Source organism: Falco punctatus (genome assembly GCF_963210335.1).
Source record: "Falco punctatus genome assembly, chromosome: 11".
NCBI lineage: Eukaryota > Metazoa > Chordata > Aves > Falconiformes > Falconidae > Falco > Falco punctatus.
In genome coordinates, this window is record NC_137591.1 from 6545941 (window position 1) to 6565535 (window position 19595).

Below are 19595 nucleotides of genomic sequence, written 5' to 3' on the forward strand. Positions count from 1 at the left end.
GCTTGCCTGCCTTATTAAATAATTTAATTTGCTGATTTTCTGGTGTTGCAATATCCACCTGGAGTTAAAATGGTGCTTTAGCTAATACCTCAGGTGTAACTGTTGACCCAAGTAATTCAGCCAAAAGTTTCCAATAAATTTTTCATGCATTTAAACAGGTGCAGTTATTTTTTTCTTATTGCTCTGGTATTTTCTGCAACACTGCCACAACTATAAGCTGTAAGTTGTAATTAACAGTGTTACGGCTGTCAGCAGCAGGCTTAAAATGTAGACTTCTTTTTGATGCCAAAGTGCTTGAGGTCTGTCCTCCTTGTGTTGCAGTAGAGATTTGCACATGACATCTGCTAATGTGCGTGTGATTCATGGCATTCTCTGTGTATGACGGAAGAGCTTTCAAAGCTGATTGCTTTGTGGTTTCTTTAAAAGCTCCAATTCTTAAAGAGCTGTAGACTTTAAGCATTTACTTAAAAGTGCATCTTTAAGTGTATCTTGTGCTGGTGAATGTAAGTATACAAGAATATGAAGTGTATGTTGGGTGCCCTCTGAAGATGTGGTAACTTGGTGCACAACTCAAAACAGGGATACCATCTTATTCTAGTTTTGGCTTTGGGAATAATTATATTCCTCTGGCAAACTGCTGGTGTTTCAAGTCCTCTTATGTACTTCTGTCTTAACATAAAAATAATCAGTCTGTGAAGCTTCAGTGAGGTATGGGAAGAGTCAAGTTCATTTCTGCATTCTGGGCGAGGGAAAAATAAAGCCTTTTTACAGTTGGTTTTTATGTAACTGCAGTTAAATTGGAGCCCTCAAGCCTGATTAATATTTCTTATCTGTTTAATCATCTCAAAGCTGAGCTGCATCTTCTTGCTGGATTGCCTATCACATGTACAAGTGAAGCTGACAGTGTGCTGGTAACCTTGTGAACTACCTGCCTCTCCCAACAGGTCAGCTGTAGTCAAAAGACTATCTGAAATGATTTCCACTGCAGCTGCAGAAAGGTGTGCAGTTGGTGGTTCAGGTCTGTTTTCCTGTTGCAATGGAGTAATGAAATAGAAGCTTTAACTCTTAAATACGTAAATACAGAAAAAATACCCTGTCCTGCTTAATACTGAGATGTAACTTTTAAAATTTGGGCTGTGCGTGGACAAATGCAGTGGCCCCGGTCCTTGGAATTACTGCACACTGCTGTACCCGAGGGAGCTGGGCAGGAGCACTTTGCCACTTTGGAGAATTGTCTTGATGCCAATTACAGCTCAGGGCTTGAATACACCCTTGAAATGAAGTGGTTTCGATTCTGTTGCTGCTTACTTTGAACAGAGGCTGTATTGTGTGTATTGCACTTGGTGTCTTCGGGCCTCCAGCAGCCATCTTCCCACCTACTGAGATACACGTACGGCTCCGAGGACAAGGCACGCACCCCTGCAGATGCATCCAGCTGCAACTATGGAAGTATCAATCTCTTGCTGATGAATTTGCTGGTACCTGTTCGGTCACAGGCAAGTTGTGTAATCAGTGGGCTATGGGCTCACCAGACCTCCCCCCCCAGCTGCTGGAACTGGCTGTGTGTGAGATCTGATGCTCTGCCTGGGGGGATGGGGGGTTGGGTGTATGAGAGTCCATGTGAGGTGGCCCTAGGAGCACCCTCGGCTGCAGAGGCTCTTCTTGCTATGCGCATTCCCCAGGGGATAAGTGGTGGCAGCTTGCAGTGCTTGCATGTTCAGGCAGGCATTTCATAGCTGCAGGGCTTGGCACGCTGATGGCAGCCTTGCTCCTACCACTCCCAACACCACCTTTCTACAAAGATGCAATAAAAAGGCGAAGGTCTGGGTGGAATCATCACAGATGCTGCAAGCCCAGGACCCTCTCCTACAACCCATACTCCCATTTTCCCCGATGGTCTTGGTATTTTCCATCACCAGTACTGTGTTAATGTTATTTGCTATGTGGATCAAATGCATCTAGGTGCTGTGGACGTACCTGGAATGTTGTTTGCCAAGCTCTTGTGTTTTAACCAGACGTTCTCACATCAGAACTGTTGCTTTCCCTTGCTGCAGACTCATGGTAGAGAATTGCATCTGGCATATCTGCTTTGGACAAACCTGTAGTACAAACAAACCATGCAGCTCCCTTGTGTCCAAGAGAACAGCCTGAGAGCAAAACCTACACCATACTCTGTTTTCAGAAGACAAAAAAATAAATTAGAGAAGACCTCACCTTTCTGCCCTTGTTAAAATCTTGGGACTACAGAAGAGCTAGTTAGTCAGTAGAAAAATGAACATGGTGTCTCTGGAGCCTGCCATGAGATCAAAACACAAATTCGAGGGGGAGCAGTTTCCTGGGTGGCCTGCTGGATATGCTAGCTGATTCCTCTAATAGGTGATGATGGCATAGGAGTTCTCTCTCTTTTTTCTGTGTTTTTCTTTTAATCCCTCTAAAGATTCAGCTCCTGATGTAGGAAGAATTTCAGAGAAAACTGTGGCCTAAAACGTGTACTCATCAAGGGAACCAAGTGCTGAGCGTATAGTGAGTTTGCCTCCCTCCCCTGCCCCAAACACACAGAAAATATAGGCTTTGCCCTTTGCTTCTTAAATAACTTTTAATTCCGACTATTAAAACACAGTGATGGGGCAAGCTGTTGTATTTAACTGCGTCTTGTCTGGAAAGGCATGGTGAAGAGCCCTGGAGTGAATTTTTAAGGAATGGGGAGCGGGACTATATAGCCGCCTGTGAGTCAAAGATTGTTACAGGTTGTGTGTAAGCATCATTCACCACTCTTGCTCAGCAAGCTCCAGCTGTGGGCTTAGTAATGTTGGATGTTTTGGATCAAGAGGCCGGCAGGGTGCCTACTTCCAGGGCAAGCTTTGAGGACCAGGTAGATGGGGTACCAGCTCTGTAAACCACTGGGTTCCCTGTCCGTTTACCAGCAGAGATCACTGCTCAAAGCAGGTTTGGGGAAGCGCTGGGCTGCGGATCTTGTTGTCAGTGGTGGTACAAAGTTTGAGCACAGGGCTGCAGCTCACCGTTAGATACAGGAGGGAGCTGCTGCATTTGCAGACCCTGGCAGTCAGGTCTGGGGAAGGCTTCATCAGCAACCACGAGTGCTGTAGGGAGGGAAAGCCCAGTCTCATAGTGCAAGTTGAACCCTGCCAGGGAGAAATGGGTTTGTCCTTGCCTCTATCACGGAGATCCTGTGCAGCTCTTCACGGGTGGCCACTCTTTGCAAGTCTCCTGGTTTCTGCATGCTCTGTTTGGGAGACCAAGAGTTGGGTTTAACTGATGGGACTGGAAATGTGTTCTACCACATACAATGAAGAGAAGTGCTAAATAACCTGGAGTGAGGGAAGCAGTCAGTCTTTGTCACAAGTTTAGCGCTCAAACTGAAGCTTTTGGCTTGTGGGTCTCCGTTGTAAAATGGGGCTTAGTCTAACTCCACCCTCCCTCACCTCCAATGAAGGTAACACAGTATTTGTTTGCAAATTGGTAGGCCTCTGCAGTGATGGACACCAAAGAAATGCCCTGGAGTAAACCAACAGTTCTGTATTTTGCACAGGGTTTCGTTGATGTGCAGTAAATATAATTCAATATGTGGTCCAGACACCAATAAAGAGAGAACAGAAGAGCATCTAGCTGCACATTCAGCAGTCACTATCTTCAGTGCAGTGGATATATGGATCCCCAGGCAAAATAACTGTGGGAACATGTTATAATGCTAGTACTGTAACTCATTTATAGTAGACGTGAATCAAGGTTGTACCAGCAGTTCTAGACCTGGCATGTCCCAGTGCTGAGGACTGGATTTTACAAGCTGAACATTTTTAAGTTGTGCTGTCCTGGGTTTTGTGTTTGTTTATTTACAAGTTAAGTTTATTTTACTACCTCTGTTGTGCATGCATGGTGTGAGAGATGAATCTGTTTATGGACTGATGCTGAGAAATAGTACAGATGAACTTTTGAAGAAGCTAACTGCAGGTGTAAACAACCATATCCTGAATGGAGGCTGGTCAAACCCTTCTTTAGATGTTGTTTTCCTGAAAGTTGTCTAGAAAGATCTGCCCATTAACTGGAGAGGCAGGAGGGAGGGACACATCTGTAGTGTTACAGTGGCTTTTGGAGATGCTCGTCATTTCTTGTAGTCTTTGCAAGAAAGACGAAGGTGCATTCAAGATTACTGTATGATTTTTCCAAAATGTGCTAGCTATTGAAAAGACACTTGTTTTTAAAAGATAAGTCACAGTGAGGAGTTTCTTTTTTCTAACTACAAGAGCTATAAACAAATCTGTAAGTTATGAGGCAATAGTTGAGGGCATTGCTAGATAATGTGTGGTCAGTTTGACCCTGCTGTCTTAATTTAGGAGGTCATTTTAAAACCACTATAAAGAGGGACTTTGTGCTGCCTTAAAGGGATATAGGCAATCTCTAAGAAGCGGGCATACTTATGGAGACAATCCCTTTGGCTCAGTTTTTGTTTGGTTGTTTCTTTTTTACTATCTGTGGTGCAGTAAATTAAAACAAAAACAAGTCTGGACTTGGCATACCTTTGTAAATAAACTGCTGTGTGTGAATCGACAGCTTGTTTGCAACCAGGTTATTTATAACAAAGTTGGTTATTTCTCCCACTGGAGAGCTTGTTTTGCCCTGTATTAACAGAATGCTTATGGTAACACCTCCCACCTCTGTCTATACTGCAGCAGTTAGACAAAGGCTTCACAATTCCAATTGTGTCCTTTTGAAATTTAATTTTGTTGCCTGCTGGAGTAGAAGCAGGGATTTCAGTGGGTGAACTAGAGATTAATACTTCAACTCTGCTTGTTTGCTCTGTGCAGCTCACCTTACCTGTATCCGTTCTGCTTCATTCCTCTCCTCTCATGGAAGAACTGCTTGGGGAACTGGAGTTTTCAGCTTCTATGAGTTTCTCAAAGATCCGGTTTGTGACCAGCTATAATGCTGAGGGCAGTTACAACCGTCCATTCCTGACAAAGGTAAAGAGCACATTTTCAAGACTGGATTTGGTGAGCTGGGGTCCCCTTCACATAATGTCTTTTTCCCCTCTCCTGCTTCCCTCTCCTTTTACAGATGATCTCTCATTGTCCTCATGTGTATTCATTGCCCAGGCAGCATCATCTCAAAGCAGGACAGCTGCTCCTCTGCTTGTGCAGCTGTGACCACAGGGGCTCATGCTGGCTGGAACAAAGAGGCTGCATGTCTGCAAAAGCACCTGTAGACCCTGAGAAAATCACTGTCATGGTGATGACCTGATCTTGGCTGGTATCAGCAGGGAAAAACTGAAGTATCTAACTTGTTTCAACTTTGTTTTTCTCACTGCTCTGTGAAAGGTTTGAGTTGGGCCTGGTATGATACAACCCTGTGTGTGCTCACGGCACAGTTATGCTAACTGTGCTGGTGCAGGACTGCCTGCTGCCTTCTGTGGCTGACACATCCAGGAGGTTGTGTGTCACAGCCTTGTTCTACCATCACCAATGCCCAGAACCACGAGGGCAGAGAACTTGTAGATGTTTCAGTGCCGTCAGGCTACAAGACACCAGTTGGCAAAAGTAGCCCAGTTGTGCCAGCGACTGTCTGTGTCCTGGCTTTTTCTTAGTTGCTGTGAGGTTTGATTTCACCCCAGCCTGAGCTAGTCTTAGACTATTGTTTTCTCTTTCTTTGATCACCAACTAAGAGTTGAATGGGTGGATGGGTAAGTCTCTGGTTACCTATCGATTGTGTCCTACTCACTTGACCCAGCAAGAGGATATTCAGGCAAGCAGTTGCATTCTTCTGGATGTTTTTTGTATCCCAGATTGCAACCTCACCTTTCATATCTGACTTGAAATGAAGCAACTCCCAGGGGTTATCTTCAGGGACTGAAGTTGGCCTGTCTGCCTCAACTGGAAAGTCTGCTTTGGTGATGGTGACTTAACAGAGCGAAGAGGCAACTGGGCTAGCTGTGGGTCATGTTATGACCCCTGACCACAGCCCTTGGCAACCAGAAATGTTGAACAAAAAGGCTAATATGGAGAAATCTCTTCCCCATTCTGCTAAAGGGAGAGTATTGCTGTCATGGGGAGAGAGGCCAGTGACTGGTATTCACAAGGACACAAGGAGGGGAGACGTCTGTCTAGCTCATGGATGTAGTGACAACACTGGGTGAATCAGTATTTGTTGTACAGCTTGTGCATACAGCGAAGTCATGGTGACCCAGGGCATAAAACAGTCTTAGCAGCCACGATTGCACTTACTTGGCCTTTGTTCCAGAACCAAAACATACCAAGCGTCTTCTGATTCAGCAGGGAGAGAAGGGGAACTGCTTAACTCTTTCATCAGTGCAATGATTCAAGGGGTACTTGTTCCTCCCATGTCTGTGGGCTTGCTGGAGGAGCCAAGTAATTGCTTTGGAACAGCTCTAGGTGTGGTGTGTCTATCAGGCACAGCTTAGATCTGGAGGAGGATGTCCATCCACTGCCTGCTTCTCTTGCTCACACCCAGGGATGGGCACTCCCAGCCGGATAGTCCCAGCAAAGACAGGGCAGCTGCCAAATGCCTCACTCAAAACTGAGGAAATGGTGGTCTAAGAGAAAGTTTGAGCCCGTGGGGCCTCATTTCCTATTGAAGGAATGTAGGAAAGCAGCTTGAGCTATGCAGTCTATATCTCTTTGAGATAATCTGCCATGGACAAATCTACCTTGCTGTGAAGGGCCTTAATCCTACACACTATTGAAACTTGGAGCTGTGATGTGCTGCAGTCCGAAGCCTTCCTGGTTTTGTGTTTTTTGTTGGGTTTTGTTTTTTTGTGTTTTTGTGTGTGTGTGTGTTTTTCTTTTTTTCTTTTTATTGGGGGGGGTGGGGTGGTTGGTTTTGTGTGGGGTGTTTTTTTGTGTGTGTTTTTGTGGTGGTGGTTGGTTTTCGGTTTTTTTGGGCAGCTCAGAGGGTGCCCAGAGCTCGGGGCAGGCTCTGTGCCCCCACCTGCCCGCGGAGCAGCCCAGCCCTGGGCTATTGCTGAGCGAGTGGCGGCACCTGCCGGTGTTTTGCAGAATATGCCGGATCATGGTGATCAGAAGAAATAGAATTAGTGTATCCGAGCAGGATGCGCCTGGCCTGAGATAGGGAATGCAGAATGATCTGGGGTAACGAGGTCAGAGCATGCGAGGTGCTGAAGCTGTCCTTTTTCCTGCTTGCTGTGGCAAGATCCCTAACCATGGAAAGAAAATCTCTCTAGGAAGTTGCACCATATATGCAAAACTATGTGTTTTCTAGGAAACCCCCTCTAGTTTAGATATTTGGGCAGTGCGTATCAATATAGTTGTAATAATTTGCACAAGATAAGCCTGTGTCCAGGATCCACCTAAACACTACTTTTTTCCTGTACAGGAAGCAGTGGGATCACCCTGGTTACACTGTGTTCTGGAATAATATTTCCTTCAGTAAATTTTACAGCCTCTTCACGTCACTGGGGTTTAGACTGTTACCACAGTGTATTTGTGTCTTAGAAAACTGCTGTTTCTGGTAGCATTGCCAGGTGTCTTTAGCATTTCCAAATCAAAGAGAAAGAGTGGCTTGGTCCTGAGGGCCCCATAGATGGATGGGACTGGGGAATGGATGTAGGTTTGTAGGCAGAGCACTGAGACGTGTTGTGTGGCTGTAGAGAACAGCCATGCAGAGTGATAATGTATGCTGGAAATTTTTACTTTGTTTTTAATAAATCCCCAGGATATCACCCTTAATTTTAAGTGTTTGTGCCAGCTAGCTGATACTTAGTTTTGTTTCCAATAGAGGTAAGGTGGGAATCTCTCCCTTGTAGCATTTTGCTCCCACTAACATATTCTGAGGACACTTACAGGTTTTCAACTGCATTTGTCAGAGAGCCATTACCTTCTGACAATTTAAGATGCGGCCTTAGAGAATAAAAAGACCCTATTACTGCCCTTGTTGAGGGCAAAGGCTGGCAAGCTCCTCCTTTGGTAGACCTCAGGGCATTCACTCTGGGCAGGAAGAAGGAGAGGCACTGCAAATGAGACTTCATTAGGACTGCTGCTCCCAGAACTGCTTGTTCCATCTCAAGGTCTCGTGTCTTTTGTGGAAACTTGCCTCCACAGCATTCATAGCATTTGCCAAGAAAAAGTCATGTCCTCCTGTCTTGACTGTTCCTTTACTCCACAGGGTGGCATATGTTATTAAGGGGTTGGACAGAACTGTGAGCAAGGCACTCTGTGCAGCATGTGCATTGCCAAAAGATAAAGATATCTGTCATCTAGCTGTGGGACACTCCTCAGGAGGGGCGCAGCAAGATGCTAGTTCAGTAGCTGTCCCTCCTTCTGCTTGTGCTAAATCTCCCAAGCCTCTGCTGTAGGTTTGATGTGAACAGGCATGATTTCCAGCTGGAGGTCTGTCTCATTTAGACCTGTGTAAATCAGATTGTAAATCAGACAGATCTGATTTACACCTGTGGAAATCAGGGGTGACTCTCAGTCACTCCTATCTTTGAGCTGTCCTGGTGTGTTACAGAGCTGCTGTGCTGTACCTGTGCTGATGGCAGCATGTAGGGCAGCAGGGTGCAGACACCCCTGAGCCAGCAGAGAGTGGGCTGGTAAACCTAGCTGGTGCAAAACTGCACATCGTAGCTCAGCCTGCATTTGCTTGGAACTAGGCCCAAGCTAATAAACCCAGCTAGATTGCTTCCAGACCTGAGCTGGCCCAGGAGGAGCCAGCGCAAATGTCACTGCTCTGTGCTGCATGCTCTGAGCTAGCCTCATTGTCCCTGCCGGAGTGGGCCAGCTCCAGGCACCTGTGGGACAGGAAGGGAGTGATGCATGGCCCACCGTATTGAGAACAGCACCGAATGCACCCCAACCTGCGTCATCCAGGAGCTGCCTTGGCCAGGTTGTACCCCCCTCTGCCACATCTCCTGCCTCGGAGGCCCTTGGCCAGGCTTTTGCTCTCTCCCGCTGCAGTTGCTGTGGCTTTTGCACAGGAGTTGTTTATAGGGTGCTGGTGGGTGGCTGGGTGTTCGCGGGGGCCCTGTGGCGCCCCGTGGTGCCTGCCTGGCTCGGGGGCAGCCGGGTGCAGGTTCCCTGGGGACTGGCACTGAGACCCGCGGGGCCTGCGGGCAGAGCGGGGGAAGGGTCCGGGCCTGCGGGCGGGCACGGCGAAGGTATGGGGTGCCCAGCCCGCTCCCCTTCTCCAGCTGGGCGAGGCCGTGAAGGCCGGGCCGGCGGGCAGCCCCCGCCCCGCCGCTGTCAAAGCCCCGAGGGGCGGCCCCGGCGGCACAGCCCTCCCCCTGCCCGCCCCGACTGGCCCGAGCGAAGGGCTGGCCCCGCCGCCGCGCCGGGGTAATGGCCCGGGCCGCCTTCACTCTGGCAGCCGGCCCTGCGGTGGGGGAGCGGGGCTGAGCCCATGAGCCCGGCGCGGCGGCAGGACGAGGCGCGGGGGCGGCGGGAGCCGGCGGCCGGCGCGTCCCCCCGGGCGGCCCCTCCCAGGTAGGAGCGCGGGGGCGCGGCTGTCACAGCCGCCGGGGCGCTGCCCGTTCACACGCGTCGCCGCGACCGGTGACCCAGGGGCCGCCGTGAGCCCCGGCGTGAGCGCCCGGCGTTGGCAAACACGCCCCGCACGGGGCTGTGTGCGCTGCCGCCGCGTCCGCGGTTGCCTGGGCGGCCGCTGCTTGGATGCCTCAGCTGAAAGGCACCGGCCTCGGCGCAGCCCCGGCCGTGGGCCGGGCCCCCCGCCCCTCCCAGCCCGGTTCGCCTTCCCGGGAGCGGTTGGGAAAAGCCCGGCGGTGTTGCCTAGAGAGGGAGGGAAGCGGACAGCGGACGCGCGGCGCCAGCCTCCCTGTCCCTCACGGGCGAGCGGCCACTCGGTTCTAACGCCCTCCACGCCCCCCCCCCCCCCCCCCCGCCCCGCTTCTTCCCGCTCCGGCCGGGTGCGCGTGAGAGCGCGAGCGAGGCTGTAGGCGCGCTACGCGTCCCGCGGGCGGCGGTTAACGGCCGTTGGCGGCGCGCGCGGGGCTGAGGTGAGCGGGCTGGAGGTGAGCGGGCTGGAGGTGAGCGGGGCTGAGGTGAGCGGGGCTGAGGTGAGCGGGGCTGAGGTGAGCGGGGCTGAGGTGAGCGGGGCTGAGGTGAGCGGGGCTGAGGTGAGCGGGGCTGAGGTGAGCGGGGCTGAGGTGAGCGGGGCTGAGGTGAGCGGGCTGGAGGTGAGCGGGCTGGAGGTGAGCGGGGCTGAGGTGAGCGGGCTGGAGGTGAGAGGGGCTGGAGGTGAGCGGGGCTGAGGTGAGCGGGCTGGAGGCGGCGGGGCTGAGGTGAGCGGGGCTGAGGTGAGCGGGCTGGAGGCGGCCGGGCTGCGGCGGCCGCCGGCGCTGACACCCTGTGCCGCTCGGTGCAGGAGAGCGGCGAGGGCCCTGGCAGCCGGCGGACATGCACTGTGAGCTCTCAGGGGGTCAGAAAGCCAGCGCCGGGCCGGCCCGCTTCGAGGGGACCGATAAATGCCAGGGAGCGTCTCTGAAGGAACTGCCGCGGGTGACTCGTCCCAGCACTGGTAAAGCTCTCTTGAATCCTCAGATGTCCTTTAAAATAAGTGTCAGCAACGGCAGTGACCATACGGAGACTCAGCAGAGCGCCCCTGAAATGTCAGCACCTCTGCTAGATTTCATCCCCAAAAGACCAAGCATATTCGAGAGGATCCCAATTCTGCCAAGGGCACAGGAGCTGCGATGTGCTAGAGGCTCTAAAGATTATTTTCAGCAGCAGAAACATCAAAGCGTGAAGGGTGAGTTTAAAAATGCATGAACTGAATGCTAACACCACCAAAAAAAAATACTTACCAACCGACCAAAAACGTGTATCGTGTTTTTAATTCCGCACACACCCCCGCTGATGTTTTCTAATTTGTTTATTTAGCTGTAAGTTTTAAAACTTTTTTTCTGTGCACTTTGGCACAGAGGATATAACAGTCTTTTTTCGCCATGAGAAGCAGAGTGTTTCTCAATATTCTTTAAAAATCCTGAGAGCCGATGTTCTTTAGTTCTCCTGAGTGACTGCTACTTGGTTTGGTTGCTTCTTGGAGGCAGTTGTTTTGAGGATGGTGCTGAACACTGGGTTAGTCTGTCCTGTGCCTGAGCGTGCGTGTGGGGTGTTTGTTTGTGAGTATGCCTGACTGACAATAAATGCCTAGTTCTTATTCAGCAGTTTCACCACGGTTGCTTGGATTTATAGTTTGTATTTCAAGGAGGTGTTACAAATGCTGGATTCAGGCAGTGGCTCCTCAGACTTGGGATTCCTGGTGCCTGGAAAGGCATGCCGTAAGGTCAAATTCTGCTAGTTAACAAATGCCTAATTTTCATCTATCCATTGTTAAAGAAGTGGCGCTGAAGTTAGGTTAGGAATTGCCCACTAAAATCTGTAAGTTATCTGTTTGAACTAGAACTTGTTAATTGGCTGGAATTTGTTAATCGAAATTTAGTTTTAAAATAATCCCTATAAGGTATTGCTGGATGGGATCAGAGGGAATTCAAGCATTCCTTTATGCTACAAAGCCACTTGCAGAGACACATGTGCATCTAAGGTTATTAATTATTAAAGCAATGTTTTCTGTAACATTAAAAAGGTAGTTCTCTTTTTTTTTTCTTCTCAGTCCTTTCTCATTCTGTTTTAGAGATGTAGATGCTGCTGTCTTGTTGGTGTAAGGCAGTTCCCACCAGGATTTTTTCAGTGCATCCCTTTCTATCCGTTCTTCTTAAAAATAAAAGTAGACTGCATGCCCTTGAACTAGTAACACTTTCTTTTGTGAGCTTGTTACCTAGGGCGATAGCACCTTTCATTGCCATGAAGTTATGTTAATGAACACCTCAATCTGTGCTAGGTCTGTCCAGCTAACTGTAGGATGTGTTTGTTCATCACCAGTGAATAGAGAGTAGAGCAGCAGGTTATAAATTACCTTTTTTATTTTTCTGTTTGTTAATGCTGCAATTGTCCTCTCCTGATTTTAAAAAAAAAAGGTTGTTAATGTTTGGCAAGAATGAAATGAAGGTCTGTTACACAGAACCACGTTTGGAGGGGGGAGAAGGAGGATTCACAAAGTATGAAGGGACGGCTACGAGTCTAGTACTGCTGTGCTGCTGTGACTGCTGCTTGTAGAAGGGACTCATGAGATGTTCAAGCCCTTGTGGTCCCATGAGTGAGGTTGGTGCCACTTGACTAGGGTTTGTGCCAGCTTCAAATCCTACCTGTGCATTGCCCTACTCAAGCAGACTGTTGAAGCCCTTTCCTCCACCCCCACCCCCACCCCCCCCTGCCCCGGCCTTTTCCCTTTGAGCTAGTTAGTCCTCTCTTCATGCATATTCCTCTTGTGCAGAGGGCAGGGGTGTAGGGAGGGAAAGAAGAAAAGAGTAATTTCCATTCATTTGGGACTTTTGTAGTAGGTGTAGGTGGGTGTGGGAGAAAGTTGCTAATTCATCTTTCCTGACTGATCAATTTCCCCTTTTCACCACTGGGAAAAAAATTGTGTTCTAAGTTTTGTTGCTGTTTTTTGTTTAATGTATTTTCTGTCCAGGGTGTTACCTTGTGGTTGCTTCAGTGTATGGGTGACTTGAGTCATGGGTCTAAGTAGGAATTATCCATGGGCAGGATAGGGTTCGTTTACTGAGCGTGGTGATTTGATGGATAATGTTGGATTTTTCTAAAGACAGCAGCACTGGGTTTTTTTGGATGGGTTTTTTTGTTTTCTATTTGCTTTTTGTTTCTTTTTTCACTGTGAAGATATTTTCAGAAGTTAGGGAAAGTAAAATTTTAGGCTAGAGTCTGATTTGAAATGTGTGGGCTGTGCTGCTTCTGACCTGTATGGTGTCAGCAAGTGCCTTAATGTCTGCTTGGGCATTTTGGAGTTCTCCCACTGACTGCTGCAAGCTGCCAGCCCCTGCTCAGCACCCTATGCTTCTGAGTCAGCTCCACAAAAATAATAGAAGTCACTCAATTGCTCACTCTGAGCTAACTCTAAAGTCAGAGCTCTGTGTATCTGAAGCGAGCTACGCTGCAGATGAGAGAGCTGCTGATCTTTCAAGGAGTGGTGTAAACCATCTCCCAAGAACCTTGGTTCTCTCAGGAAGATAAAGAAGCAGGGACAGCTGTATGTGGATACGATATAACAAGGTATAGCTAAGAAGTGGGAATGAGGGAAATATTCAGATTTACCTAGTAAAAGATTTTGGGAAGGAAACTGATGACAGCTTGATTTCAGATCATTGTGCTGTGCATCCCCTGCTTTCCAGCCCCAGAGTACCATGTACCCAGTAATTCCCTCTGCAATCTGGGTTAGATTACAGAATGTGCCTCCTGGTTTTGGTTTATCCACAGTTGAAAGCTGCAAATAGGGAGGGTAAAAGACACTCTTTAACAAGAGCAAACCCAATTTTTTATAGTTGTCTGTAAAAAAACCCCTTTTTTTTCTGAACATGCCTTTACTATTTTATTTTTTTTCAAAAAGAATGAATCAAAATGATACACTACCCTACTAATAAAAAGGTCAGCTTTGAAGTAATCACAATGGGGAAAATGCATCCTGCTGTTGTAATGTCTCTGTGCTGTTACTCCACTGCTTCACAGTGTTTAAGTTATGATCCTGCAAAATGCTTCCGTGCCTGAGCAAATCTTTTTGCATGAACAGCCAAACAAAAACTTGAGGGGTGGTGGTGAGGGTTACTTCTGGGAATCAGATCATTTGGGTCTAAACTTTGCAGTATGGAGCTGTTGGTTGTTTACCAAAAATATCAGCATTTTAGAATTGTACTTCATGTTTTGTTCTGTTGGGGAGCTGTTTAAAATAAACACTCAGTTTTCACCCAGCCTCCCCCTTCTGGTATGATTGGTTGTGATACACACCATGCTTTTCTTGATCATTGATTTCCCTGCGTGTCACACAGCAGAGTAGTTGCACCCAAACAGTGCTTCTTAGAGGCATTTGTGGTCTGCTTGGTATAGAATAACTGTACCATAAGGTATAAAGTCCATTTTACGTTTTCCTGGGATTCTGTGGTTTTGGTTCTGTTTTGTTGAATTTCATGCTACAGTATTACCATTTTGAAAGTAACACAGGGCAAAATAATTATTGTCAACAGGAAAGAAACTTTTGGGAAAGAAAGGTTTGGTGGTGACAAGAGTGATCTATAAAGATATCAAATATCTCAGGTTTTTAAATGACATTGATTATGGTTGTTACCAGGAAACGCTTCTCCTTTTCATTCTTTTCCAGTTTCGTTCAGTGTACCTAATTTGTGACTCAGTAGAAATGACGAGATTTATCCTGTTAGTTGTGCCACTGGGAAATCATCCAAATGGCCCAGACCTTTGCAGTAACCACTTCAGATATTAACTTACAGTGGGCAAAACAATAAGCTGTTTGGGTTGCAGTACTTGGATATTTTCTTGTTGAGAGTATTTTTTATTCAGACAAGAAGAAAGTGGGTTGGGGTTTATTTTGTGGCATTTGTTGTTGTTTTTTTTTTTTTTTTTCAGCTGTAGCTGCTTTTGGCAAACATACAATGTATTGAGGTGTATTAATTTTCCTCTGCTGTTGAGGAGGGTTGAATCTTGCCATTTCAACCCTCTGTGACTATTCCCTTGGTTAACAGGACAGTCCTTGGATGAGTAACAGCTTATACTGTTGGGATCTTGAGCAAAAGCGTATGTTTTGATTATATGACTTATTAGGTGTATAAACTGGTCTTGGGCCTGATTCTGCCATTTGCTTTCATATACCTTGTCTGTGTTCACCTGAATTATCCCACTGGAGCAAATGGGACTGTCTAGAGTTGATAAATATTATATGGGCTGATAAGGAGACAGGGAATGGGCTCACTGGTATGGAGATCTCTATAAACACTCTCAATTTTATATAGAGCTGTAGTAAGAACTTTTTTTTTCTTTTCACTGTAGTTCTCTTGCTTGCTGCATTTAAACTGTTCACTATAGAAAGGAATTGGAAAGTTCATTTGAATAGAACTTGCAGTTACAGAACTCCTTTTTATTTCATGGTCTGGTTTGTTGGTTTTTTTATTTTTTTTTTTTGTAAGGGGAGAAAGGAGAAGAAACTGCAGATTGGAGAATGTGTGCATAAAGTCGTTTGGGATAAATTGTGACTGTCTTGTCCTTCCTTAAACTGGCTAAAATACTTGTCTTGAATAGGAAAATAACTTTCAGTTACTTGCTGCTGAAGGAAGTTCTAATGATTTGTGTTGCAAAATCAGAGTCACTGAATTGAAGACGACCCTTTCATGGATTTAATTTAAAAGAGGTTTAATTGTATCTAATAGTTGAATTCTTTGTTATTTAAGGGTTGGTAGTAGAGAATATTTAGTAAACACAAACCAGAAGATCTGATGATTGACCTGTCATATAAAGGTATTCAGTACTTATATCATAAAAACAAAAAGCTCTCCTTTCTGCTTCAGGAAAAAATTACAGCTACTGGAAAAAATGAAGAGAATAAATATTGTATCTATCTTAGTATTATGTAGAAGTATATGTAACAACATAGATTATAGGAAATAAGTCTGATCTGTGGAAGAGATTTTATAACTTCTTGAGTTTTACTTGAAGGAATAGAAGTAAAAAAAGAATTTACTTGTTCTGGCTTTAAAATGTTAGTTTAACACATGAAATGAAAAATGAGATAATTATATACTCTGCTAAATGGGTTGTGAAGAAAAGTATCTTTTTTCTTTTAAAGTAAGAAAAAATTTAAGATCTAAATCTTTCAAGTGCCTAAGTATGCGCATTACTGTGTTCCTGTCAGTAGTCTCATCAACTACAAATACTTTGGCCTTAGAATATTCTAAATTATGTATTCAACTATATCTAAATGATTATTCGTATGTAAGAGTTCAACCCCGTACACATATAAGCTGTTAAAGTGTATGCTGAGGGTTTTTAGTAGATTTAAGATTATATTCTGGAAGTGCTTCAAGGTTCTGTTTAGTAAAACTGCTAAAAGTAAAGTGAGTGTCTTCTGGGAGATAGTAGTACTTCATCGCAACAAAGTATTTTGTTTTTTGGGTTTTTTTCCACTTGCAGTGGGCAAAAATGCTTAGTATGTTGAATAGGAGGGACAACATTTTACTCTAAATGATTAATATCAGTAGGAATCTTGCCACTAACTTTTAGCTGGGTCAGTATTTCAATCTCACAGAAGTTCTTTATCCTGTGTACAGGGAAAAAAGTTGTAGAACGAATAACAAGCTTGTATTAAATCCATCTGTAAACTGGGAAGTGGAATAATATATGGACTATAAAGAGAAATTTGTAGTACTGTGAATATAATTTCCATGTTCAGTACCATGATTACCGTTATTCTAGAAATGTGAACCTCTGCTGTTTAGTGATTTTAGAACTGTTGAAGATGTTGATGGCAGAGTAATTGGAGAGGGAATATAGATGTAAACCACTACATTTTGTGCTCCAGGTTTCTATCATTATATGTCAACAAGCTCGAACAAGGCATGCAATCTAGTAATCATTTCACAGTGCATGAAACTGCTTTTAATAGATTGTTTTTGTTTGCTTTTTTTCTCAGCCACCAAATGTTGTTTCCTAGCACATTGATGTAACTCAGAGTACAGGGTTCCAAAGCAAGGGCAGTGCTCGCTAACTGTGGTACAGTGTAATCTTGCCCTACAAATGTGCAAACAATAGCAAAAGTATGTGTTTCTGAATATGGCACAGCTGTTATCTTCTCCTGAGAGCAGGGAGCGTTACAATGACATAGACAGAATGACCAGCTAAAACCGCTCGTGCTGGTTTATTGCGTTTAAATGGGGCATGTAAAAAAAGCAAGGGCCAGTTCTTCCATTCAGATAAGTATCAGTTCAGCCTACTGCAGTACTACCTTTCTGCACAGGCTTTGCAGAATAGGGGCAAAGAATTTTCCTTTTTTCTTCCCTTGCTATTACATTTCTGGCATCCAGTATGTGAAATCTCAGTTGGAACCTGGAACTTTCTGTTCTCAGAATCAGCGCTTCACTAGTAACCTGGAACAAGGACTTTTTTTTTTTTTTTTTTTTTTTTTTTTTTTAAATTGAGGTCATTAGTTTGGATATATTAAATGATTGTTAATGATGATTATTTGTAGAAAGGAAACTACTTGAATAACAGATGAGGCATTGCCAGAGCTGCACTAAGAAATAGATCCAAATTCTGTGTTTTAGATTATTTTAAGGTTTTGAGCATTTAGGAGTTATAAGGTTGATCTCAGTGAAATCATCACAAAGTGCTATGCTTGAGCTCAATCTTTTTCTTTCTCTTTTTTTTTTTTTTTTTTTGGCAGTCTTTTTGCTTTACATTAATAATTATGTCTGACTTTTCTGTCATTATGTCTGAATGTATATGTGACTATTTTGCATAGTGGATTGGTAAGGAGCACTGTAATTGAATCTACCTGATCAAATTTATTCTAAGGGTTAAATGAATGCAAACCATCTTAAACTGCATTTAATTCTGGCATTTAAGTGTGTGATAAGAGGGCTTTGTGAGAGCTATAGATTTGCCAGTTGTTTTAGAATGAGGGGAAAGCAAATACATTCTTGTGTGTTTTTTTGCATATTTAGCCAGAGGGAAAAACGACACTAAGGCGACATCACCACATACTGTAAAACTAACTTTTTAATACAGATCTCCATTGTTGTTTTAAGTGCTTAAGGGGTTGGTGGTTTGGTTTATTTTGGAACTTGCTGAACTATATGAAGTGTGTCTCTAGGGGCCTGGTATTTTAATACCTAGTAGAAGGTTGTATAACAGTAGATGATGTATTTTGCTTGCCTTCCAATGCTGTAAATAAATTACACGTGCTGGCTTAGGAGAACATATCTGAGGTGTAAATCAAAGGCTAATATAAGAGGAAAAACCCCAGTTAGTAATATCTTGTAACCAATTAGGGTTTTTTATTCATTTATCTATAATCAAGAGATATAAAAGCAGTAATGTATATAACAATGTTACCGTAAGGCGCTTCCCAAGAAGATGTAGAGGGTCTATGATTATTTTAAATAAAGTGCTGTGTTTCACTGCTTTTTCACAGTTTGCTGTGGTTATGTCACTTAAATACTGAAGTCAACAATCCCCTAGGCAAGAAAAGATAATATAATTTTAAGCGTATTGTAAAAATTGAAATTTGATAGCTTCCACTCTATAATCCTAACTAAGTTGTGGTTGTATTAAAAGGAAAGTAGATACATGTGTCAGTTTTGGAACATAATATTTTTTTAAGTTTAAAGAATGATAAATGTGCTTCAAACAAGCAACACAACAGTTTATTAATGTTTTGCTAAATATTACATGCTTAACACAATCTCCATTCCTTTATAATAAGTTTAAATATTAATTCTTTGGAATGCTAGATGCCTAAAGCTAGATAGTAATGCTGTGCAGTTTCAGATATCTAGGAGTGGGCTTGTGAAACAGGATATTTAACTGCAAGAGATGAGTAGCACATTTCAGAGTTATTAGGGCAGAACAACAATGCAAGAGGATGACTTAAAAAAAGTTACAAAATTGTTTTCTGTGCATGAGGCTTAAATACCTTCGAGTTATTTATTTGAAAGAAAAGAGTAGATTTCCTATGTATGTAAGTTCTAGATTGCATTTACTTACTATTATTTTGTTTAACTTATTTTTAGCCGCCTGCCCCTCTCTAAAGCAGCTGGCTTTGATTTAACCTGAATCCTTCACTGAGAGCAAATGATCAGTCACTTACTGATGACTGTGTTATGCTCTTTGAGGGTACATCTCCATAGTGGAAGACACTTAAGAGACAAGACTAAATAGGACAGGAAGGGTGCTTGAGGAATGCAGCAATTTGCATTCAGAAGGACTCATTTCAGTCTAAAGCAGCTCTCCCTTACTGTTTGTTCCTTATGTAGGTCCTGCCTACCACCCAACCCCTGCCATCTGTGCTGGACAGAGAAGAGAGAGTTAAAGTGAGAACAGATAAAAGAGGAAATTTCTGTTTTAATACTCAGTATTTTCTGGGAAAATCCCAGAAAGGATTTAACATGAGGTTTCATAACTCTTGCTTTGCCCTGCTGCTCCTGCTGAAATTGCAGGGAGTTGTAGCATTGACTTTAGGAGGAGGCCAGTACTGAATGTTTTTGAAAGTCCTACCCATGCGCTTCTGGGGCACAGAAGAGAAGATGGAAGTGTTAAACTCTCTACCAGAGAGAAAAATGTGCCAGCAGAAGCAGCCCAGTAGCTCACATGCCATGGTCAGTCAGCATAGCACGTTCACCTTTAATTTTTCTTCCTGTTCAAGATCCTGCATGGGTCTAAAGCTGGTGTGATCTGCCATCATACATGAAACAAGCAAAAATGGTGAAGGATTGTGCTAGCAGTTGACATGGCCAAGTATGTAAATATTCTGGATGAAAAGAGTTAGGTTGCTTGAATTCTGTTGTAGGCTGTACTACATTTTAGAGTAAGTCTGTGTACTGTTTGTGATATTTCTACTGCAAGAATGTAACAGAGCGTGGTATAGAGAAAGACAAGCCAGTTTTAGAGCCAGAAACAGTGCAGTTGTTGTGGTACGCCATCAGGGCCAGCTTAATTTTTTATGCCGAGGGACAGTTTGTT

General features: G+C 44.7%; 1 protein-coding gene across 9 annotated transcripts in view; it reads left to right on the forward strand.

The window, feature by feature from the left end:
- Positions 1–4120: 4120 nt before the first annotated feature.
- Positions 4121–19595, forward strand: part of GLIS1 (GLIS family zinc finger 1) — a 214094-nt gene continuing 198619 nt past the window's right edge. For 2 of the 9 annotated variants that reach the window (XM_080406201.1, XM_080406202.1), the window contains exon 1: positions 4123–4979. Coding sequence is in view for 5 of the 9 variants with exons in the window: in XM_080406199.1 (XP_080262325.1) it covers positions 10401–10752 (352 nt within the window). In the remaining 4 variants the exon portion in view is untranslated. The other 7 variants (XM_080406199.1, XM_080406195.1, XM_080406198.1 and 4 more) reach the window with 7 other exon arrangements.